This window comes from Parambassis ranga, chromosome 4 (genome assembly GCF_900634625.1).
Source record: "Parambassis ranga chromosome 4, fParRan2.1, whole genome shotgun sequence".
NCBI lineage: Eukaryota > Metazoa > Chordata > Actinopteri > Ambassidae > Parambassis > Parambassis ranga.
Window position 1 is genome coordinate 5,941,887 of NC_041025.1, and position 25,781 is coordinate 5,967,667.

The 25,781-nt window shown below is 43.1% G+C and overlaps 2 protein-coding genes across 2 annotated transcripts in view; both read right to left on the reverse strand.

Moving 5' to 3' along the window:
* Positions 1-3,823, reverse strand: part of prdm5 (PR domain containing 5) — a 28,447-nt gene extending 24,624 nt beyond the window's left edge. Inside the window, exons 1-3 of the mRNA XM_028404289.1 lie at positions 3,607-3,823; positions 2,833-2,916; positions 514-636 (exon numbers count right to left, since the gene is read on the reverse strand). Of these exons, the coding sequence (XP_028260090.1) occupies positions 514-636; positions 2,833-2,916; positions 3,607-3,705 (306 nt within the window). The 5' untranslated portion in view covers positions 3,706-3,823. The remainder of the gene's footprint in view (positions 1-513; positions 637-2,832; positions 2,917-3,606) is intronic.
* Positions 3,824-11,881: 8,058 nt separating this feature from the next.
* ndnf (neuron-derived neurotrophic factor) lies at positions 11,882-23,577 on the reverse strand. Its single transcript, XM_028403860.1, has 5 exons — positions 23,549-23,577; positions 20,901-21,341; positions 15,588-15,782; positions 15,108-15,232; positions 11,882-13,957 (listed from the first exon to the last, which is right to left on the reverse strand). The coding sequence occupies exons 3-5, from the start codon at positions 15,779-15,781 to the stop codon at positions 12,561-12,563; spliced, it is 1,716 nt and encodes a 571-aa protein (XP_028259661.1). The 5' UTR covers position 15,782; positions 20,901-21,341; positions 23,549-23,577; the 3' UTR covers positions 11,882-12,560.
* Positions 23,578-25,781: the final 2,204 nt, after the last annotated feature.

A 25,781-nucleotide genomic window follows, 5' to 3' on the forward strand; every position in this document is an offset into this window, starting at 1 on the left:
ATCCAGACAAATTTATGGATCCTACAAATGGGAGCACTAAAAATAAATCTGCTTCTATTCCCTCTCTTTTAAATAGCTTGTAACAGGTTACAGCCTTGAAGCCAAAGTGATATTTTTTGCAGTGTACATGAACCTACATCGCTGAGCTTGAGGTTATAATAAATGTTTTTCCCCTTTATGTCCTAAACTTGTTTCCATAATAAAACTACAATTACTACAATTTTCAAGTGTTTCCTTGTTTAGTCCAGTCTGTAGGTTTGCAGACTTGTCTTTTCCATTTTATTTCCACTATGCTCACTCACTATTACTTAAACTCACATTTGGGATGTTTTACAGAACACGCTCTGCAGTTTTCTTGACCTACACTACTATAAAAAGTGACATTTTCCGTCTCGCTTCAGGCCAAAAAGAGATTTCTTTATTTGTCCGGCCTGACGGATGGCTGTAATATTTATCATTTTGTTTCTTTGAGGTGACTCTGAGGGATTAATTGTCTGCCAAGTGGAAATGTACCTGAATGGCTGCCAAGTTCTTCTGCTCTTGCGAAGGCGCCTGATGGACAAACCGCAGCCAGTTGGCATGGCGAGGATTACTCGCATCCAGAATATACAGCACATCTCCTTTACTGCCACGGACCTGAAGAAGGAAAACAGCAACTCGATGAATTGTCAGAAGTGAACAATTAACTCTTCGTGTCTTGTTGCTTTGAGGCGTTGTTTTCAGAACATCAAAGTGTGTTGGTCGTATGAACACCTTCTGCTGAGCGCAGCTCACAATGTGGCAGCTACAGATAGCTACATCACAACGTTTGTTTCTCCACAACATGAGATGAAAATCCTTTGGTCAACTGATCCACACCATAATTAAATGTTTTTTAGCCAGAAGCAGCTGTGTCAGGTGATAACAGATGTATGTTTCATTGCAATGCAGTGAATATTCCAAGGGCCCCTATTGTTCTGTTGAATTACAGTTACTACCTGAGTCAAAGTTAAAGTGTTGGATTTCAGAGTAAAATGTCAACTGCAGCTGCGTGACTTTTTTTTAGCTTTGTTTATAATCAGGCATCATGTTTAAAGTGGATTTATGTTGTACCTTTTATACTTTTGGCTAGTTTGAACAGAGATTACTCAAGGCTGAGCCCCTGCAAAGGCTCACGTGATAAATATGATGAGTTCTGAGACTGTTTATAAAGCCTTTAAGGACTTCCTGTTTCCTCTGCCCAAAGGCAACAGGTTTTTAAGTGGTGTTTCTGCATTAACTTAACTAAGTTAAGCTCATTTCTGTAGATTATATTGCTGACCATATGTTTTGTTAAGGAAAGCAGAGTGATGCTAGCTTCCAGGCCGGTCTACAAAAACATGTCAAAATGTTGCACTTTGTGGACACAAAGTTCTACTACAGAGCTTCATTTGCAGGGTCTTTTTGGGGCCACGGTGAAGTGTTTGATAGATGTTTCTCTTTGGGCTTGAAGCAGTTATTTAAAAGAAACCATGTGAAAGGTTAAAAGAGGAAAGTCTCTTTGGAAGAGCTGATAACAGCACACAGACATCTGAAACATGATGAGACACAGCTACACACACATTTGTATTTTTCTGACAGATCACAGGCCAAAAAATGTTGGGAAACACTTGCTTAATTGTGAAATGTATTTGATAAGTGCTACAGTTACGTTACTGTAAGAGCTTGATATAAAACACTGTTTGTACTGGAATAAAAAGTACACTTTCTAAAATAATAATGCCAATCTGGGTTTTTAGAAAACCAGAGCTGTACACACTGATATTATTGATATTGTTTAGTATTTTTAGGGCTGATAAAATCTTAACTTTTAGCACAGCTATGCTGCTATAGGCCTACGCTGTCAGGGGGCACAAACATGATCCACTGAGCAGTTTCCCTCTCACCCTCTGACCTCTCCTCTACTCTCCTTAGTCTGGCTCATACTGGGTAATATCATCTGACCTGCAGTCCGGCCCCTGAACTCTCCTGTGCTCATTGAATTCACCAGCCTCTGCTGCTCATCTTTGCTTTGATTACTATCAAATTACTATTACTACTTATGGACTGACGACATATATAGATATCCATTATAATATAATCACTGTTTCATCTTGCTTGTCATGTTTGCTCCTCTCTCTCTCTCTCTCGCTCCTTCATCCTCTCTGTCCTGTCTCCCTCTTCTTCTCCTCCTCTACCCGGCCGACTGGCAGCAGGACTGGTTCGTCCTTAAGTAGACGGGTAGACCTGCTCAAGGTTTCTTCCTCTTAAAGGGAGTTTTTCCTTGCCACAGTGCTCTTAAGGGGGTTCAGGCTCTGGGTCTCACGCTCTGGGTTTCTGTGAAGCGCTTTGAGACAATTTCTGATTGTAAAATGCGCTATATAAATAAAACTGAACTGAACTGAATTGAATTTAGTACTTGCATACTGTTTTATATAAACATTGTATTACTTGGATATGTAGTGGATATGTATCAGGATAGCCTGCACTTAGCTGTTATTATGTAGGTATTAATATGTATGTATTAATTCATATTATGTGTATGATACCTAATGCTGATGATGTCGTTTTGTCATGGGACTGCAGATGGAAATTAGCTTGTGTGCTAGAATCTGGTACAAGCATCTCTGCTCCTCCGAGCTTAACGTCATTGCACATGATGTCCCGATAAATAAATTCCAACTCTATAGAAAGTAGGACTAGGTGTAAACAGCAGCTTGTGTATGATGCATTGCAGCTTTTGCAGATGTGATGCTGCTGTTATGAGAACCATTCCATTCATGCTTTTAAGTGTGTGTTGAAATGTGTGTGTGAGCAGGTCGTGTGTGCATTCACCTCCCACATCAGCCGGGTGTCCGAGCTTTCATCCAGCTCGCTGGGCAGCTTTTTCTCACCTGCAAAGGGGCCAAACTTTTCTCCCTTTAAAACAAACACAGAGGGGTCACTTGTCAAACATGATGCTTTATAAAACACACTGGCAGCCAACACCAATGATATTAAAACATAATACACCCCAGCGGAGGACAGCAGTCCAAGACCTGTGCACTGTAGAGCTGGATGGACCCTGGGCACGCCTACTGTGTAGCTGTGACATGTGAATGCATCTCTGACATTTTTTTTTCCATCTGATCTTCCAGGGGGCGTGGTCACAACGTGTTCATGTTGTATTCATGTCCATCCTCAGATAGTTTAACCACATATTCAACGGACAACACATCCCACACACAGCAACACACTCCTCCTCTGCAACATGTCACACACACACGCTTTTTGTCTACGTTTCTGACAGCAGTGGGAGCACACGGCGGTGTATACTTTTGTAAAAATGTAGTTAAAAGTTCAAAGGGTTCGGCTGGATGTAGCGTTAATGTGGATCCACGCCGCGCGCCCCTTCTTTGCGGACATGGACGCGTGAAGTGAATCACTGGAGTTACTGTAGCTACGTGGCACTTCACGTCAGAGCAGCCTGGGCTGAGACTGAGACCCTGACAGCGACTGAGAGGGAAAAGCCCAACAAAAAGTGCATTTACAGCGCTGAGAATGTGTTTAAAAGTAACACTACACGGTGTAAACTGTGACACAAAGCTGCCCCGGGCAGAAACAACAAACCTTTTTCACTCGCCTCGCCGTGTAAAGACCGATTCCATCCTGGACCTTAGACGACTTCAGAGCAAATCTGTCTGGCACATACATACCCAACATTGTCATCACTCGGAAATGTTTCCTTCAGTGATAACTAGCTGGCTATCGGATATGTCAGCGGAAGTGGAAAAGCATTGTCAGTTTGAATTTAGAGCAGATAGTTTCTTCCAGCAGCGGTCCAGGTTGAACTTCTGCTGCTGCTGCTGCAGGAAGGCAGAGCGGCGTCCTGATTGGTCCAAAGTTTGTAACCAGAAGCTACCTTTACTGTCGTACAGCATGCTGCAGCCTGAGCCGGGCAGGCTGCTCTCACACCGACACACTCACATGCTGAACTGTCAGGGTACTTTTAACATGTACTTCACTTCATATTTCAGAACACAGGCCCTTCAAGGCTACGTTAACACTATACTCTTACATTACTCAGCCAGGGATAGAGATAGACAATCACCCACAGAGGTGAGATTTAGGTGAGATGTAATTTACTGGGATTCAGATTCAGAAAACTTTATTTGTTCCTGAGGGGCAATTTAAGGCACAAGTGAGCAGCTTGAAATATAAGACACACTAAAATAGGATAGAGAATAAATCAAAATAAAATATAAAATATTAAGTATTTACAGGTTAATAAGTCATACATGTTATGGCTTAATAACCTGTTCCAAACTGATCCAAATGTCCATGAACAATGTAAATAGATTGTAAAGTGGTTGAAGTGCAAACAGTAAGAGAGTAGTATGTGTATGTGCAAATTAAAGCTGAGGTAAAAACAGTAATAGCAGCGACTATAGTTACAGGTGTGTGAGTTAGGGGTGAGGGGCAGGGGGAAGGTTGACTGTACTATGGTTGTGTGTTGACTGGAGAGGAGTCAGGGAGGAGAGAGTGTGTGTGTGGGGAGGAGTTGAGGAGAAGGATGGCTTTGGGGACGATGGTGTCCTCTCTTCTTTGGGTTCTGCAGGCAGGGCAGGGATTACTTCAACATTATTATCACCTGTAGCATTGTGAATGATCCATCCGTTTTGTCTGACAATTTCTTTCAGGTTTTTCCTCCTTAAAATAAGAAACAATGGCAGCAGATAAATCCGTTTTAGAAAGGTTGTAGTTCTCAAAATTTGTTTAAAAGTTTCCTGACTTTTAAGATTAATATTTACTTTATTAATCCCTGTAGTGAAATTAGGTCATAGGGAAATTAGGTTATGAGAATTTATTGACCAAAATGATATTATAGAACACATCATGTGTGTTGTAAGTTGTTTGGTCAGATCTGCAGTTAGCTTCACTTAGCCAGCCTGCTAGATAGGCTAGGAGCAGAGAGTGAGTACAGACTCACACTTAAGTAAAAGTTTTTACTTGCCTTTTTAAAATGTCTCTCTGTCCTCATAACAGAGACAAAGAAACATCTTGTGCTGCAAATTTCTCTGAGGTTTGTCTGAATGTATGTGTTTATTCAGGTGAAGAAAAAAGCCCTTAAGGAGTTTAAGGTGCAGCTTCAGGAGTCACTATTTCTCCTACATAAACACCAATGCTACTTCATAAAATGCATTAAAGTGCAAGTTTAGATTATGATTGCAGGTACTGACCCAGGAACACCCGAATGTTATAAACACAACAAAGTTTAGCATGTAATGGCATGCATGCAGAGTTCAGGAAAAACACTGACCATCAATTTCCACATTAATTATTAACATAAAAAAACTTCAGAACAGGCTGATATTCAGTATGTTTTGGCTTGAATTGATCTGTTCTGTAATTCATAAACCTCACTGTACCAACAAGCTGCAGAGAAAGAGTCCACACAGCAGGCAGAAAGCAGGATGACACTGAAAACAAGACGTATGCAAATAAAACCAAACCAGGAGGTGCGATGATCGCTGATGAAATAGAAATCTTTTATCAATATTTATCCCATCCTCATCAAATGTATCTATTTTTTATTTGTTCATGTTTGAGGGATGACATTCAAAGGGAAAATGGGGTGTCCTCTTTTTAGTTTTGTTCTTTATTCACTGAACTAACTGCAGTTTAACTACAGAACCTAAACATGCTCAATTAAAATGTGCTTAAAGTCAAATATACAAAAGGAATCGTTACCATTTTAGAAGGCTGAGAAGATGGAGTTCAAACATGATTTGTCTGAAAAGGACAATGACATTTCAAATTAAACGTGCGCAGAGTGATGACAGATGACTTTTCTTCAGCTGACTAACACTTTACCCCGAATAACACTCAGCTATGGATGTGGTTTCACAACAGCCACAGCTTATAATGATGCTGGTGTGAACATGCTGCCACATACTGGCCTCACATTAATTCCATTTTCTTCTTCTTTTTTTGTTTTTATCTCCGCTCACCTTGATTTGTTGACTTTCACCCTGCACGGAGAGATTGGCATCGTCTCTAATCACTGACTGTTTGTGTGTATTCTGTTTGTGAACACCTCTTCAGCAAACGTCTGTCCCCTTTAATCAGCACTGTGTCAGTGTTCTGTCGGTTTTGTTTACTGTGTTTATAGCTGGTGTTTATGCCAATGGCTTCCTGTTATGTTGTGGCTCTATGCCCAACTGCTCCGTGATTGGTCCAAATGAGGAGCGTTGGTTGACAATTACGGCAAATACTGACTCACGATGTACATGTTTACATTGGAGTCAATGAGCTGGTGAGCTCGACTGTCCTGACTGCTGTTTTGACATGTCAGAATGGGGGTTAGCATGTCCTTCAGTGGGGATTTTCTTCATCCTGGACAACTATGGTATTAAAGAAGTTGTCATCGATGGCCTGGAGTCATATTCCTGATGTATTTCAAAGAGTTAAGCCATAGAAGAGGGACGCACTTTAGTGACAAGCCTGATCACTGCACTGAGAGGGTCTTTGTGTGCATCTGCTCCACCCATGTTCTTCTTGGTCCATTTCTGTCCCCTCTGACCTCTCTGTCAGTGCCTTGGCCTGTTGGGGCAGGATGATTAAATGTCATGACCCCTTTTTTCCTCTGTGCCCTCTGAGGGCCCTCCAACCCATTAACTTTCACTCAGCTTTCACTGGGATCCCTGGGATATCCCACCAGCTCTGATCTTCAACACCTGCACAGAGGACACACAGAAGTCTTCTGTTAAAGCAGGGACCCCATTAAAAGACAAGACGATAATCCAGATTTGGTCATTAGAAGAACACAGATAATCTGGTGCCAGCAAGTTAATTCACAGTCTTTGGTGTTGATAAAACTTGGGGTGAGTTTAGGTAAACTGAGGGCATCAAATGTTTGAACAACCTTTAGTTTTGCTTTTGTAGAAATTTAGACAGGACTAGAGACTGCAGCCATGCTAGCAGATGTGTTAATGGCTGCAACACACCAAGCCAATGGTCAGCTGTATGATAATATAGAGCCATTGTGAGCATCTGTGGCCTTAGAGCGATCCCTCTGATTGGCTGTTTATCTTAGGGAACCTTTGCAACAAAATGAATCATCTTCTATTCATTTAACATTCAATAGACAAATATTTTCATGACCACATGGTTTGTAGTGTTATTTACTCTCATGCATGTGCAGCATGCACAGTCTGACTGGCTGTCGACTGTAGTCTTTGTAGTGTATCACAGTCAGCCTTTGTCAGCACTAGTTCTTTGATATCGGTGGTTAGTGAAATGCTAACATGCACAGTAAACATTCTGGTTGTTGATATAATAATTAAAATGTTGAAAGTCTTAATTTGGCATGTTAGCAGGCTACTGTTTGGTGGTTAAAAGCAAACACAAAGACAAGCTGAGGCTGTGTGGATCATTAGATTTACAGATATTTGCTCCTTTAATAATTTGACCAAAGTTCCAGTTCATCCTGAGGGGGACGTGAATGTCTGTGCCAAAATCCACAGCAATCCATCCACTACTCTTTGGGATACTTCACACAAAACCACAACTGTGCACAACGTCCTGACAGTGACAGTGTGTAGGATCAAAGACATCAGGGTTCACAGTTTTTATTATGATAGGTTTAAGTCCAGTCTGAACTACAATGTTAGACCAAACAAACCGACTGAGCCTCGTCAAGCACATGAAAATCGGCAATTTGATTTTCACTAAATAAAGACGTTTGGATGATCAGCCCTGCAGGACCAAAGCTTTGAACCTGAACGTACCCAGCCCTGGAACGAAGCCACTCAGTGGCTGAGCAGCCAGTCGAGTCTCTGAGGGCCAAAAACTACAGAAACCACATTTAGGACATGGTGAAGGAAAGGATTGCATTGAAATAAATACTTTCAGTTTCTTTTTTTCTAAGTAAATATTTTCACTGGGGGAAAACCTCAGTTTGGCAAACATACAAATGGTTCCATACAAGATTTTCCAAATGGACGTGTGCATTTTTCTGAAATCTCCCAAACCTGATACTGTAGATTGAGGGGCCAGACCACCTTTTGTTTCATGTTTCACAAACCCCCGCTGTCCCTCACCACAGCTCCCTATTTCAAGGCTGTCGCTGAATAGCCAGCAAACCATTTCCTGAAGCTCCGAGGTCACTGGATAAATGATGTTTTCATTTGACAACCCCAGGTCGCCACTAAAGGACGGTCTTCAGAGGGAGCCTTTTGAAATTACAGTACTGATGAAGCGTGAGAAATTACAGGCACTTAGATGCGATTTCATGAGTGGAGGAGAGCAAGGGGACCACCCCTATGCGGCACAGGCAACAGGGAGCGATGGCAGTGAGTACACAAACACACAAACACACACGACCCAGCATGTGCACACATCAACACCCACACACACAGACACAAATCTTCATTCAATGTTTCCTTTCTCAGACCCTGTCTTCAAAGAATGATAAGATACCCAACATTACAGATACAGCAGAACTGACTGGAAGTCATAATCAGGAGCTAGTCGTTTTTTTCACTGCTTGAGTTATCCTAATGGAGATCAGCTGAGACGAGCAATGCCCAAGGGCCACTGGTCCCTCTCCGCCCTTCCTGGGAATGGGCTTTTGGTCGGGATGGGTTTGGACGGAAGCCTCAGATTTTGTGCCTGGCTCTCTGCTAAATCAGAGTTATGTAGAGCTGGTTTGGACCTGAGCCTCAGTAATGATCTATCCCCGGAGCTGCTGAAGTGGAATCGTTTTCATCATGGGGTCCTTTTCCCCATCCCGGAGCTCCCTCTCTGTGTGCATGTGCGAGATTTCAATGCGTCATAATTTCATTTCACACTGTTTACTTTGGAGATTTCTAATACGCTGCAGCAGTGTGAGGCTGAATCATTTCATTTAACTGCCCTCCAGTATAATACCAACCCCATAGATGACAGGAGCCCTTCATTGAGTACAGAGCTTTTTTTTCCCTTTTTACACACAACAGTGTTTCCCTGCTTTTGTGTGCCACAGAAGTTACACTCAAAGGCCTCCCAGCGTGTCCGTCTGTTTGCTGTCTGTCTCTGTTTGGATTCTGTTTGAGCCTCTGCCTCTCTTTTCACATTCTCCATCCAAAAGTGTCACTCAGCTCTAAGTTGAGCAGCAAGTGCATTCACACACACACATATATACAAAACATGCTTACAAATGCCAACTCCTAAAGCCCCCCCACACAGAGGGGGTGGTGGTGGTGGTGGTGGTGGGACGTTTTGCTAAAAATTCACTTCCACAAGTCCATGAAACACATCTGTGAGATTATGTAATAATTTGTTTAAAGCTTGTTCAGTGTTTTTTTTCAGTGTTACACATTTACTTTAATGTTTTAATAATAGATCAGAATTTTGGGAAATTCCCCTTTCTTTGTTTTGCTTGCTGAGTTACTGTAGGTGATAAGATTGATATCTGCACCATAAAATATAGTTCTGTTTCTCAGAAGTGAGGTTATAAGAGGGACCACTCATTAATTATACTGGTTGACAGGGTCCCAGCTTGGAAAAGCAGGGAAGAATACCAGTACAGAAGCTAAGCAATGAACTTTTTTAACCTCCTAAAACAATATCAGTTTGTACGCTATATTTCACTGAAGCTGTTTTATCCCTCCTCTGTCACACAGGCACACAGCTGTGACCTAGCAGCTCTGCAGGGTATCAGTCGGTTAGATGTCCTGCGGCTCTGCAGTAAGGCTCATGGTGGTTTACTGTGTTCCATGAAGAACTCAGAGGTGTGTTCCCTTAGGTAGAGCAAAGCTTGCTTTCACCCCCATGTATTGTTTTTGTGCTATGCTAAGCTAACTGAATAAACACCCTTAGATCTCCTCATCTTTTTGTCAACAATGAAGTAAGTAGAAGCCTTGGAGCTCAGACATCTGGCTCTCCATAAAAACAGAGCTTATTATATTTATGCTAAATATATAAAGCACAACTTAGATTTTATGACACATTAAGTTAGTCAACCACAACATTTACAAGCTCGGTTCAGTTAGTGTGTTCTAAACAGCACATTTGTTTCATTTCATACACTGATCATTTCACATCAGCCTTAATCTAATCTGGTGGTGAATAAAAAGAACCAAACCAGGAATCAGAGCCAGCTCTTCCGTGCACTGCTGTGATTACTCCACCACTTACCCGGGCCCTACATGTCTGTCTCCACTCCTCGCCCTGCTCCATGTACACACATATATACAAAACTCGTACATCAAAGCCCTGCACTCATTTCCACGCAAAAGATAAACACGGGGAGCGCTGCAGATGGTTAGTTCTCGGACAGAGGTTTCTCTGTGCGCTGGTGTTTGCAGGAGTGTTTGTTGGAAAAGTATCTGTACATTTTTTCCACACCCTAGACCTCTTGAGTTGACCAGAGAGCAGGAGGTTCTTTAAAAGCTTCACAGCAGATATTATTCACACATGCAGGATATCATTTGAGCAGAGCAGACCTGCTTTATTGGTGGCAGTTTACAGGGATATCCATGACACTCCCACAGCTCTCTGGAAGCTCCTCCACATTATTCCAGGCCAACAGCAGGTTAATGGAAGCCAGGTGGAGCCTCTCTGCATTTCCTCTGACCAGGAGAGCTTGATTGACAGCAAGTTGTGGCGATGAATGGGAGCACAACTACTCAGAATCAGAGTCGGGATGGAAACATGGCAATTCATGAGCAGCAGCTGCTTTTTTTGGCCACAACAGAGGGAGCGTTTCCATTCACCTGAGACTACTCAGTACGTGTGGATATGTGCACTGATGTCTGTGTCTGGCTTTCCTCTTTGCTTGTTTGTGGTCAAGTGTGTCTAATGGCTAAATAGTAGTCTAAGTCAACCAATTCACCCAGATTTGGAGCCTGGTTTTTAAGTGTAAGCACTTCAGAAAAATAAGTGTAGTTGAACAGAGGAATGGTGGTCTGTTTAGTATCTCCTGGTGTAATTTCAAAGCAAATACAATGGGTCCTTTCTCATTCACACTGTTCTGTGTTTCACATTAGAGCAGATTTTTTTTTACTGCTACGACTTATTTTGGGCCATGGGCCATTTTACGCCATGTGTGTTAGAATGCTAAGCATTGTTGCAAATTATCAACTGTTGTTAGACATTGCAAGATTGTCTATAAAATATTTAGAAAATTATGCAAAGCATTTAATGCAGATAATAAAGGGTAAAAAGCTTTCATGGTAGCCCATATTTGGGTCTTCTTCCTACTATTAGTTTAACCTATAGCTGCATTTAAATTAATGTTAACATAAAAATTGTCAAATTATTACACATTATTACAGTATTGTTGACCCCTGGATTTTAAATCTGACTTTATTCAGACACAATGTCTGAATAAAGTCAGATTTAAACTTCACACTTTATGTATGAATGTATGTATGATACACATTTCCTCAATATTGTACTTTTATTGTTTTGTTTTTTATTGTACTCCCAGCAACAGTGTCAACAAAAAGAGGGATTATAAGGGGGGTTATAAATCTTTTAATGCTTCTGCATGTGAGTGACATATAGAACGTTAATATTTCTTTTAGAATGTGTGTCATTTTTATAGCAAATGATGGCACCAATGCATACTCTTGATCTATTGGGACGATTTTTTTCTTTAAACTGCTGATAATTCATCCTCCTTTGGTCTTTTCTTGTCACAAAATATTTCTAGAATCAGGTTATCATTTTAAAATTTTTCCACCTATCGAGTTCTGCCTATGCAACTCTAGTGTTGGTGTCTGATACGATATGCTGCATGTGCTTTCATCTCAGAGCCATGATTGTGATGTTAACTGCTTGGCGAAAGAACATGACACCCAGGGTGACACAGGGATTACTTGTTCTATATTTAGTCTTTATGTACATGAATATTGGCAGGACAGCTCTGTACATGTGACACACACACACACACAGCGATACAGTGATAATAACACAGATCTCCAGCACAGAACACATTTACAAGATGGGCTCTAGAGCAAACACTGGCTGAGATACATAAGGGAATGTCTGAACTACGACAACTTCCTCATAGAACTGGAATTCTCTTGAAACAGTTATTATTGTCATCAATAAAAACAGACGATCAAAAGGAGACGAAAAGTATAAAATAATTTAATTTCCTCCTAAAACATGTAGTGAATATGCAGTGAGAGATCTATACAAAGCGGGCAGCTACTGTGTCTCCTCCAGTGATTTGAAACTGAAGGACAAGACAAATATGACAGACGAAAGCAAATGTCATGCAGCAACAAAGAAACGTACGAGATGAAAAATGATCTTCTTTGAAGTTCTGTCTCCCCAGTGGCAACATGTTGTCAGGTCGACAAGCCTGGTAACAAAGCACCTCACGCTATGGGCCACCCAGACGTGCCACAACGAAATGTAAACATAAATATACAGGTTGATATCTCTCTCTACAAACAGTTCAGTCACTGCCACAGGCCCATCAGCTGTGTGAGTAGTCAGTCTGTATACACTCCTTAGTAGAATATCACTTAGAGTTAAATAAACTTATTTAATATATATATTTATAATAGATTTATTCTTTGCAGAGTCATTTAGCAGTATTTCCTTGTTTTCACCAGTTTGCTCTGGTATTTCACTGAGTGACCACTGTGTCCCACCACGTAAACATCCAGCAGGTAGGTCTTTCCTGGTTCCAGACCTGTGATGGTCTCTGTTGTCACAGCTTTCTGCAGGTTCGGGCTGTGGAAATACTTGCACAGGACCTTTTCTGACTTCCTGCGGGTCTCTGGCCCGGCACACTGATTTTGTTCTCTGCGTCGCTGCTCCTCACCGTAATTGTCTGCCACCTCCTTGCGGTAAATGCAGTATTTGTTGCGGTCCTGTGTACCCAGCCAGGCCACAGTGGCGGAGGAGCATGTGCGCAGTTTGTCAAAGGCCTTGATGCGGGTGTCCTCTGGAAGTGAAGGGAAGGGCTGTTTGCTGCTGGGCCGTGTGGTAGCGAGCACCTTCAGGGTGGAGGCCCCTTTCCTGCTGCCTCGCAAGCGGATCAGGTACTTGGCTTTTGGTTTTCCACGTAGCTGGAACTGCCGTACCCCCTCCACGTTCTGGGAGAGCAGCAACTTGCCATCGCGCCTCACCTGCACCTGAACGGCATCTAGACATGTGTGGACAAACAGAGTGACCCTCTGGTGGGAAGACACAGGAGCGAAACGCAGGAACTTGCTGCCCTTTCTCTTGATGAACACATCTGATACTTTGCCATCCTTCAGCTCCACTGTCTTCTGACGAGCCTCCTCTTTAGTACGGGCGAAGGTTCCTACGTAGGCGGTGCTGGTGTTGGTAGCAGAATTCACAGCAAACACATCAAAGTAGTATTGTGTGTCTGGTTTAAGGTCTGACACAGTGAAAATGTTTTTATTGCCAATGCACACCTTCTGAATGTCTGATACTTTGGGCTTGGCTGTGTACGCCCGTGAGATCTTGTTACTCGTGAGGCCTCTGTCTTTGCCAAAACCATTGTCAGATGGAACAAAGCCAAAGTGTGCAAAGTCATATGGGCTAAAGTCTCTGCCGGGCTTTGGAGCCAGCATGAAGGCATCATCAGCACTGATTTTAGCCTCAGCAGCACACATGCTCTTGAAATTGTGCTCCTTGTTGATCACTACACAGTACTGGACAGGCTGGCCCATCAGGGAGCCAGTTGGTGTTGGCTTCCAAGCCAGAGTCACAGTAGTACGGCCCAGTGCCGTCACATCCACACGAGGGTCGTAGGGCAGCTCTGGATAGGGCTGGTCAGACTCTGGAGTCGTGGTAGCATACACCTTGAAGTTGCTGTCTTTCTCTGTGGACAGCAGCTCCAGCTGGTACAGACCGGAAGGCGTGCTGGTGGCCACATAGGACTCCACGTCATTACCCTTGTAGGAAAAGAGCTCCGTCCCCTCGTCTACCGTCACCTGCTGTTTCTGCTGGTCCAGAGGTTCAGGCTGCCCTGGAAAACCAAAACAAACATGCACAACATGAGTGCTCTGCCTGACGACACATTCAAACTGAGTCTGACAACAATCTGCAGTCATGACCTTTACAGTTTTTTCCTATTCGTCTGATGAGAAACAATTTCCACCCAATCTAGAAATGTTCAACGCTGTGAGGTCATGATGCAGCTCTGCAAGTCTCATGGATGATTAGCTCTCTCACATGGCAGCCATGTTTTCACTCCAAACATCCCTAAAGATCACAGGCCAGCATTCACTTGGCCTTTCCGGGTAAGCTGTGCTACAAAGAGGCGCCTTGTAGCTTCTATTTGAGAGAGACAGTCTAAGCTCTTACTCCGGCTTCAGCAAGAAACCATAATATTATGTTTGTCAACCAGAGAGTGTGCTCAGTGGTGTGCTAAAAATTAATGCTCAAAGTTCTACTCCCACAAGAGACGTGTACCAGAAAGGCCTGCAAAGGCGGAAACACAGACATTCACTAGCTGAACTGTAGCTGCTCCACATCTTATACCACTGGCACTGCGTGTCTTGGGTCCAAATTTGTCATTATTCTACCAGTTCAGGATGAATTCTTTTCTCTTGAGGCAAGGTACATACGTCTCCAACAGTGTAACTACCCAATAAATCATTTTGGAATATTTGATCTGACAACAGCACAGACACACACGCAGGTGCTCGTGTATTGACATTCAAATATATGCTCACATCACACATCTACGCTTGAAACCGCTGCTTAAGTCATCTGGCAGGATCCCTTGTGCTGAAAGGACACCCTCCAGATGGAGAAAGTTTAATGTGCAGCAGAGAAGGGAAAAAAGCAAAGGAACAGAGGAAGGAAGACGAGCCGACAGAGTGCTGCAGGATTTACCTTAAGAAGACCAAGACGGGGCTTAAGTAAAGGGATGTAATGGCTTTGATTCAGGAGACTGACTACAGTTGAGCCCTTCTCTGAAATTATAGACGTCAGCTTGGGCCGAGTCAGTCCTCATAAGTGGTCAGACTAGACACCACGACTGTGACTTAATTAAAACCCACCAAAACACAAAGCCTAACATCACTGCGTAGGTTAATTGTGTGTGGGGGATAGTGATATTTCCACATAACGTGTCATTAACCTCTTCCACTGTAGCCTGATGTCAATTATACCTGATCCCTCTCCGCTGGCCTCCTCTGGCAGCTCCTGCAGAGTGAGTTTCCACTCCAGAGGAGCGTCACAAGGTGTCACGGTCACAGACAGGGGTGTGTTGTCTTCCTCCACCACAAAGTAGTACCTGTGAAAATAATAGACTGGATATGAGTGCCAGCAGTTGTCATTTATCACAGTTTGCTAAATATTGTGGCGTAAATGCATGAGCACACTAAGACTGTAATGCTAAAGCACAGAGTGATATTACTGCACTGCCGACCTTGGTCTCTCTCCTTCAGAGATGGACACTTTCTCATCTATTATTTAGTTTTTGCATCAACACAATAGATCACGTTACAGACCAAGCTCTGATGTTTCCTTTCTATTTACAGTAAGTGGCCATCAACAAGTTGTTGAGCAGCATGTGGGGGGACTGGCTAATCTTTGCAGTCTTGACAGCATGCAGCATTATGTCATTCATTTGTGTTATGAGCTCTTACCTCTTGGGCGTGTCCCTGAACAGGTAGCCGCTGATCTCAGCTCCATCCGGTATGACGGAGGAGTCATGGAAAAGTGACTTGTCCCTGATCTGCATCTGAAAGAGTCCTTCGTCTCTTGTAGGCAGCTTCTGGGCCACAGATCCCAGCCCCAACAGCACCAACAGCACCATGCTCCAACCTTTACACTGCCTCATTCTGAAAGAAGGCAAAGAATGTTTCATTTTAAAAGGGCTGTTTCACTATTTTAGAAGACAAAAACACTGATGCCTATTGTTTGTATGTTAAATCTGTATTTTTTCTCAAGACCAGACAGGAAATATCCACAACAGGTATTTGCTGGGTTCTCCTAAAACAATGAAATAATACCAAAGGTTCTAATTTGCACACATGCTACATGTCTATTAAAAATAAACATTAATAGGAATTCCTTGTCTTTTTGCTAAGTGACTTTTGTAGGTTGATATTTAACACAGTCAAACATCCCCAGATGTGATGTGATGTGGACTGAGCTTGGTTGTCTAATTTCATTGTTTTTAGAATCACCATCCTAAGCTAAGCTAATACTTCCTGTTATAGTCAGACATCTTCTCAACAAGTAAAATATAAAAATGGTGAACTTAAATGCACAGTACCAATAAATAGTGGTGACACTGGCTACAGATGGAAATCTCCTCTGAGATTTGGCACATTTTAATTTTGGCAACATGCTTACAGTGTTTAAATAGGTTTTTTTCCACCACTTTTTATATTAGAGTGTGTTTTCCTGCATTCTAGTTTTACCCTTAATTAACATAAAACTCCGATCACAGCACCAGACACCATCTGTGAGTGAGAGACAAAAAGTAAAGATGGTGAATGAGCACCCCAGGCCACAGAGAAGAAGGAGGGATTAGATTTAAACTGGAACGTGTAAAGGAAAAGACATTGCTTGGCGCTCCAGGGAACCACACTATTTCATAAAACGCTTAACATAAAAATCCCCAAATCCATGTCGTTTAAGTTTTATTGACGCTAATATAAAAATGTTTAGTGGTGCAGTCCACAGTCGGAGCTGTGGGTCAGGACGAGGTGCAGCTGACCGTGGCTGAGAGCCTCTCACGTATCCCCTGTCTATTGATTTCACCCCATTGATTGCAGCTGATGGGAATGCCAAATCCCTGGTGATTTAATCAGTGTAATGATGGCAGATTAGCCAGATACTTTACTGCCATTTACTGCAAGCGAGATGGTGTCCTTTTAATGACCCCTCTCCCTCTCCCTTTCTCTGCTCACCCTCCCTTGTCTGTCTCTTTTCCTTGATCACAGTTTATTCATCAACCAAATAATCTCTTTCACACTTGTGCACACATAGCCTTCCCTTTTGGTCCTTCTTTATGTTTTTTTTTCCCTCGCCTCTAAAACGAAGCGGCTCAGGCCTGGATGAACCTCCACACTACAAACTCCATTTTTGCATTATGGTCCTTTAAAAACACGAACAGGAGAAAAAAGCTCCTGACAGCTCCTGTTAGTGTCTCCGTCTCTGCTGCTGTCTTAGCCCAGCCTCCCGTCAGGCCGCCAGACTTCAGAGAGCAAAAGGAAAGCCGCCTAAGTGGTACTTTGAGGTTTGACTCACACAGAGAGTTGAGATCCTTATCGCCTCAGCTTGTCTCATTCCACTTCAGAAACGTGTCACTCGGAACAAAGACATGTCTATTAATACTGAAGACAGCGCTGAGGTGGTATGTACAGAGCTGCTCAGAACTGTCTTTCATTCCAACATCCCCAAACAGCGCACAGACACAGCGCCAGCTCCGGCCACCACACTGATGTCATTACACATAATGTCTGCTAGCCGCCTTACAGTGAGGGTTTTATCACCACCCCGTTGTTAGCACATTTGATGTGTGCCTTCAATGTGCTCCTCACATGTGACACCGATCACTGATTTAAACCCTGTGAGCTTTCTGCTTCTCCCACACGCACTGCAGCACTCTGTCCCTCAACACAACATACAGCACAATGCACAGAGACAACATCTGAGGGTTAAGGCAGTTGTGTTGGGTCAGTGTGGTTGCACAAACCAGAACAGAGTCAACATGGTCACACGGCCTGCACTGGGTCTGTTTTTACATGCGGGCCCGCACCACTCTCATGCCACAGAGTTCCCTTACCAAAATAACATAAGAAACACTGCATCTGGAAAAAATAAAGTCTAATGTTTAATTAGAATGGGGAAGAATGTATGATCGCAATTTGAGGAACGGATAATTTTAAGGCAAAGTCACCCGCAATCGTGTCAACTTTGTTTTGCTGTAGCTTTTTATCTGTTTATGCATGTATTTATAGGGTTTTGTTTCACTTTTAGTGGGACTGTTGAAGAGTTTTGTGTGGAAAACATTGTGAATATTCTAAGTGGTCTCTAGAGAGCTGTGTAATGGGATTAAAGGACAAATACTGCAGTTTACAATGGCTGCAAGTAGTCTTGATCTTCTTTCCCATGGCTGCATTTGACACATCTACAGTATCGGTTTTAAACTGCCCCCCACCTCCTTTCTGTTTGTGTATAATCTGAGTAATGGCATCCAATCAATTGAATTTCTACTTTAACAACTTTGACCCAGCTCTAATTTAAGGTCATTACAAGCAAATCATGTGCAAAGCCAAAACAAAATGTTCACACTTTTTTTTTACATGTACCAGATGGATGCAATCTTTTCAACAACAACTGCAAAATTAAAATCATCCATTGAAGATTAAAGCAAAAAATAAAAGGCAAATACATGCAACAATTCAGCCACAGCTTTCATCCACCTGATCGGCGCTGTGTGCATGTGTGTAAGGAGTGTAAAAATACACTGATTATAACCACGGGATTTCCATGTATGGGGGGAGTTTTGGAACACAAGGCAGACTACATCCATGTATCCACAGTACTGTCATGCATGTGTGCACGTTCATGTGCGCCAAACTGCCCCTGACCTCCCCTCACTTTGTTTAACTGGCCTCTCTCTCTCCTTCCCTCCAGCTCCTTGTCAAGATGGATAAGGCTCCTGCCTGCTGCCACATGGAGCTCATTAACAGAACGGGAGGGAATAAAAGACAGTTTAATTTCAACACAAATAAAGAGACATTTCGGATTCCACCCAACAAGACGCCTGGCATGTGCTCGCGGGACCTGAAGCCTCTGTGTGTTTTCTTTAAGTCTGAAGGCAGATTTATGCTGGGTCCTCGGTAGCAAGCTCCATCACCGCTGTCACTTCAGGGCCAATATGGGGATTGGAGTATATGGGGAGGGGTAGGGCTGGGAGCCAAGGATGGAGCCACACAGGACCTGGACCTGTTCGATAGGCAGGCCAAACCAAATCAGGTCTGGTGCTCTTGGACAGCTAAACAGCTCATTAATGAATTGGTAGAGACTGTGGTAAGGGCTCTCATCCAAGAACGGAGATTTTTATCTGGTGTGTGTGTGTGTGTGTTTAAAAACCCTTACATTCCTCAGTTCCACTCTGTATATAAGTCTAAGTCATCACTCATGACCTGTCTCCTCGCCATCCATAACATCACTCACAGTCTGATCCACATCATCAGAACCACTGAGGCTGGCACAATAGCAACATGGAAAGGAAAGCCCAGTTTCCTTTCGCCCCCCCACCCCACCCCCAACCTTCCCTCCCTCTCCTCCGTTGCCCCTTTATAGTCCATCTCTGGAGCCTGAGTTTAGCTGTGCATCCTGGAATGTCTCTATGAGGAGGGTCAGGTCGCGAGGGCCGCTTTCTGCGTAAAAACCATTCAGATAGAAGTGAGGGTGGGGGAGTGGTGGTGCCTCTGACTGATGTGCTGGCATTGTGACTGCAAAGGGGTGATTATAGATTACAAGAGAAAATGCCCCCCTATGGGAAAGTCATCCACCCACTGCCCATCATCCGGGGCACACAAGCACGGGCCGGGCTGCGTCGTGGGAAATGAGTCAATCATGATCCGTTATGTTGTGCTCGGGGAAGCAGAGCACACAGCAAACCTGTTCAGCTGCTAGTGCGCTCAGGCTCTGTCTCTTCTTGTGTCCATCCGAGGAGGCATAATGAGGGGCTTTGCAAAGTGAGTGTGCATGAGGAGGGGGAGTGCAGGGGCGCATGGGGTGTGGATATGATGAATAATTTAAGAAGGAAATAAAAAGTTGCGCCCTTAATCTTCCAGGACTGACTCTGGAAATTGTGACAAAAGGCAGCGCGGAGGAGACTGTATATACACCGCTGAAGCCTGTCACTTCTCTGGACGCAAACGGCTATAGCAACACTGGCGGAATTCTTTCAGCCCGAGAGTTTTCATATGCAAATCACGGTTTAGTTACGGTATGCGACGCAGACCTTCCCATTTTAAGACTTTTTTTTGTTCATGATTCATTCTCCTGAGAAAGTAGAAGGGGAGGCAGTGTGGCTTCACCCTGCTGCTAAATACAGTTATTCAAATCCCCACTCCGGGTATGTCTCTCATTAAACACCGACTGAGAGCCTCTCACATGGACCGGATGAGGAAAACAACTCCCAACACGAGCTAAACTGTCATTAATCTGCCTGGGATCACTTTAAGTGAAACTACTGAGGCGACGGCAAGTGAAATATATGCACATTTCCACTGATATTGAAAAAGCAGACCTTGGCTGAGCGCTCAACTCCGGTCCGTCTGTGGCTCTCACAGGTGCGTAAAAGCACCCACGGGTGACACAAACATCTATCAGAATTGCATCCAATGGGAAAACTGTTGGACTTTTCATATGAAAGATGCATTGTCGATAATATTGCAAACAGCAATGCAGACAGGCGTTTAGGAACCCTGCGCGTATTGATGAATCGTCTTTATTGGGTGCTGTGTCACCCCTGGGATCATGGGAACGGCCGGGAAGCACAAAAGCAAGAGGATTTTACAAAGTTAATCAGTTCATCAGCATCGTGTGATATACAGCACACACCAACCATAAGGCAAAAATAAAAAGCATGTGAGATTAGGCTTGATTGAAATGTGTTTGAAACTTTTAACTTCCCGGAGTTGTAAACCGCAGAAACCTCTTCTTCTTCCCCCCCGTTCTCTCTCTCACACACTCTCTGGCAGACATTTCAAAGGCACTACTTTTACCCTGGGACTCCTGCTCTGAATTTATATGGAGCTTTGTGCACATTTAGAAAAATAAAACATTCAAAAAAAGTTAAAGAAATGAAGTTTCTCTCTCTCTCTTCGCAAAAATTTCCTTGAGGCTTTGGATCAGACGCACCGCAACACGCCAAAGGCAAATTATGCACACAAAAAATACATATTAATCTTTTCATGAGACCGTCTTACCTCTCGGAATATGGGACGATGAAGTTATCTGAAGGATGGCGCCTCTTGTTCGCAAAACCACTTTGATAAAAATGTAAAAAAAAAAGTGTCTTCAAACTAAAGCGGTTTAAAAGAAAAATGAAAACACAAGCTGTCCTCTAAAGTGTCCAGTAGTTCCCTCAGTTTTCACTTCTATTGTTGGTGCCTATCAATCGGATTAAGCGACTGCTCTGGTGCGTGTTTGCAGTTTTCTTGCGGATTTAACTAGTCTCTAGTGGGCAGGAGTGTGTGTGAGAGTGTATGAGTGGGTATCCCGAGTGCTGGCAGTGCGTCCCTCCCCTGCCGCGCTGCTGCTATTGAAACCTCCACTGGATTGGAGGCAAAACTGGTGCGAACTTCTTCTTCTTCTTCTTCTTTCGTGCGCTCTAGACTCCAGGACACAGAACCAGCCCACTCCTTCAGCTGCACGCCACACAAAAAAAACAAAAAACAAACAGGGACCAGACAGAGTCACTCCCAGGTTTGACTGGCCCTAAAGAAACAGACACATATGCGTTCTTCAAAGCTTATACCTTAAATCACATTAGTACCAAAGTGTGTTGCTGCACAGTCAGATGTCACCAGAGCATAAATCTAACGCCTTATGGTTTCTGAGCGGGGTTCCCCTCCATACTTCTTGTTTCCTAGCTGTTTACTCTGATGCTCCCTGGAAATTATTAGTTTGGGCAGTAGCACCCTGCTGAAGTCACGCAACCCTCAGGGCTAAGTGTGCAGGCAAGTTTTATCATGGGCCCTGATACCTGGGTGGGTGCGCAAAGCATGATCATAATAGCTCCTCTCTGCAGGCAACTTCTGGTGACTTCTAGAAATCTCTCATGATGTGGAATGTGGCACAGAGGACCAACACAAAGGTTTACTGATCAGCTGTGGAAACTCCCAGTTGAGCATTAAAAGTCTTATTGTCTGTTTCCAGGTTGAAGCGCAGGGAAGCAAATATTTATTCAAGATAAGAGCCATTGAACGGCTGGGGACTGAATTGCCCTGAATTTATGGCTTGATGGGTGTCCGTGTCTGATGAGCAAGCAATCTAGATTTAGAGGATGCTGCCGTTTCCTGCTGTTTCCTCCCCAAGAGGACCGTCTTTCATGTCAGGTATCAGCAGATTTTCACACATGAGCGGCTGCAGGTTGCAGGAGGCTTCCTGCAGGAACATAGATCACATCTTCATCCGCAGGACGCAGCAGACTCGCCTTCAGTGTACCCTGCTGCTGTCTTATATTTGCATGGACACAAATAATGAGTTGCGTTGAACACTTTAAAGAGCAAATGCTAATAAAAGAAAAACAATAAGACTGAGACGCGCTAAAAAATCAGAGATATATTTTTCCAAAACAATGGTGTGAAGACATTGCTGCATATTTTATCAACTTTTTACTGGCACTAATTCAGCACGTGGGGATGCAGAGTGCTGCCATGCTGAAAATGGACAGTATTGGTACAACAGCGTCATCTAGCGTTTGCTGGAGCAAGAACACACTGTGGAAAATAGATAGATATTGCTCTGTACAGTTTTTTTTATAAGAAAAGTGACAGATGACTGCACGTAACCCTGTCTGGAAAACAGTCTCAGTTATATTAACTTCGGTAAAATCTGCAACTTTGCACATACACACAGGTGCACTTGTGTGTGTGTGTGTGTGTTTGGTGGTTATTGGTGCCTGGGTTCACGATTAGTGCCGCTGTGACTTCCACATCCTCGGGATTAAAATAGATGCCAAATTGAATCTGTTATTAGTCACACCACCAAGCTGTGAAAACAAATCCACTCTGGGGGCATGTATATTCACAATACCTCAGTCACTCTCTCTCTCACACACACACACACACATGTGCTGACCCAGCTACATGCCAGAATCTTGAAAATGTATCCACACCAGGGACAGTTTAGTAGATATGGAGGGAGGAGTGGAATAAGGAGATGGAAATACTCCCAAAAGGTTAACCCTTACAAATGTATGAAAAAAAAACTCATTTTAACAGATTCACTGATAAGTCGGCAAACACACACAAAGCAGCAATGTCAGATAGTTTAAAACCTTCACAAATAATACCAGGAATTATACCAAACATTTCTCTCCCCCAGCTGGTGAGAAATGAGACAAAATGTCCCTTTATCTTAGTGAGCTTAACCCTGTCAACCTCATTGGAGATTAATGGTTCATTATCAGTGTTAAACATTGTGGGGCAGATATGTTTGCTTTGGGATATCAAGCCCCCCACAAACCAAACTTGTTTTCCATCCCAATTGTTCACGTGTAACCTCGACATGTCAGCAGATGGTGTTCTCTTACATTTCCAGCTAATATGTCAGACTTAGGATGGGTAATGAAAACCATTGTAGTGAGTGCACAATTTATTTCGTGGTTTTAAGACGTTTACAGGTCAGTGCTGAACAACAGATCCACGCTCACAGTCATTGTACACCGGCCTCAGTCTGTTTGCTGTAGGGGATAAAAGTCTGTTGCCTCGCCTAACTGATCTCCTTACACTTCCCCAGCCGCTCAGGTAATCCATTAATGGAGGGAGGTTGGAAAGTAATATGTTATCGGACTGAAATGCATTTATATGATGCTGAGCGGAGCCTAGAAGGTGTAATCTGCATCACTCACCTCACATCCATCTAAAGCTGTCTGAGAGGCTTTCCATCACGCCTGCAGAAAAGAAGCACAAGGTCTGCCTTTTAGCAGTCTGCCTGCTGAGTTCATCATTAACTCAGAGGCGAGAGTTTTCACCACCACTCTGTAAACATCTCTCCCCATCATTTTTTCCCATCTTGTTTCTTCATTAGGGGAGCAGGGAGGACAAACACTGTGTAAACTTTGACCTGCACATATCTTAGCCAATTTCCTTCTAACCGACACATCAGTGAAAGTATGCAGCTTCACATACTGAGTGATATTGAAGGTTTCATCCATGAAGAGAACAGTAAGATGGAGTGGGAGGAGAGACAGGAGGTTACAGTTCAAGGGAAAGAATGAAGGAGGGAGGGTTGGTGACGGGAAACCAGGCTGTGAAAGTTTTACCCCGTCGTGTACCCACCTGGCCTTAAGAAGTGGAGAACTTGCAGGCCTGAAGGCTTTGTGTCTAGAAGGTTTAAGCTGATTTTGTGTAGTAAAGAGATCCACAGTGCTGCAGAGAGATAAACATACAGAGCATTTATGAGCAGTTCTAAAATTAGTCCATAGGCCATCCTCTCTCCTTCTTCAAAAGCTCTTTTGGCTCTAGATAGGGGAAAAAAGACTAAAAGCCACAATTGAAACCAGATGAAAGAGGGCACAAGTGAAGAGCGCATGTCGTGTCAGCATCTAACCTCCTCTCATTATCCATAAGAAAGCAGTAGTTGTCAGCGTCCAACTTCATGCTGTTATCCAGTGAGGGAGCAGCATGTCAGTGGAGCCTGCCATACTCAGGGGGATGTGGAGGAATAAACAAAGAGCAAAGTTTGAGACTCACAATCACTCACGCACAGAGGCAGATACAAACAGGAGTCTGTCCCAGACCTTTTTAGTGAAACTCTAGAGCGTAGCTGCTCCAGGCGTGGTATGTCCATTGTAAACACAGCCGTGAAGAGGCAGACACAAGTGGAGGAGGCTCTCCTCTCCTCACTCTATTTTCTGTCTACAGGCGAGAGGAGGACATTACGTCATGTGTGACATATTACACAACCCATATTCACATTCAAACTAATAATCTTTAGGATTTTTGATAGATATTTGTCCCTGCTGGTGACAGGGACATCTTGTTGAATAGCCCAATATCCCTTCTTTGGCTACACTTTAAACATGCTCCTGCTGTTACTATGGTAATACTGAATGTTGTTAAATCAACTAGCAAAACACATGTATTAGTGCTTCCTCGGGGGTCAAAGATGCTATATATAAAAAAATCTATATGCTTCCCTAATAATACTAAAGCAGCCTTGCTTGTAACTCAGCCTGTTGTGAGACAATGAGGTGCTTCAGGATATAACACTCAAGAAGCACGTATAGTTCACACTCTATGTGACAGCATAACATGGTCCTGACACATGCTTAGACATTCAGGAACACCCTTTGGCAATAGTAGCACAATTCAAACACCATGTTAGAGCTGTCCTGACAAACAAGTGAAATGGTGGCTATGACTATTAGAATTAATTGGACAATGTAATCGGATGAATTGGGATGAAGCATTATTATTATCTAATTTTATAGTTTTACACTTTATGCATTTGTAATCAAATACTTTCATATCTCAGTGCAGTTTCTTTAGTAATAGAAAAATTCAAGCTGCTCTGACTTTCCTATCTCATAGGTTTAATAAAATTAGGATCTGAAATTTATGTCTTCAGATGCAATGTACATGTTCCATGTATTATGTATTATATTATTATCACGCTGGCAACACAGAGATGTGCTTACAAGTGTTACATGTCTTTTTTCAGATAATCTGGTAAATAAATATGCCGTCTGTTTATGGCATGGCTGTGTTTCTCATTTCTCTGCCACGGTTTCAAAGACACAAGTTTTATAGTCATACTTTATGGCGAAGCAAAAACAGAACACAGACAGGAAGGTTACATCGCATTAATCATGTGTTTCACAAGTGGATACATTGGTAACATTACAATATTAGATTTATAATCATGCAGGAAGTGAATGTTGAACTCATCACAGAGACCTGAGAAAGCCCAGTGAGGTGCTCAGACTTTATTAGATTTGTTCTGAGCTTGTCAGAGGGGACTGTCTTTAACAAAAAAAAAAGTCCTGACTGCATGTTGAGGAGGATTTTCAGTCAGTCCCAGAGGAGACCTTACAGGAAAGGACCATAAAATCCTTTTAGAGAACATTCCAGCAACAATAT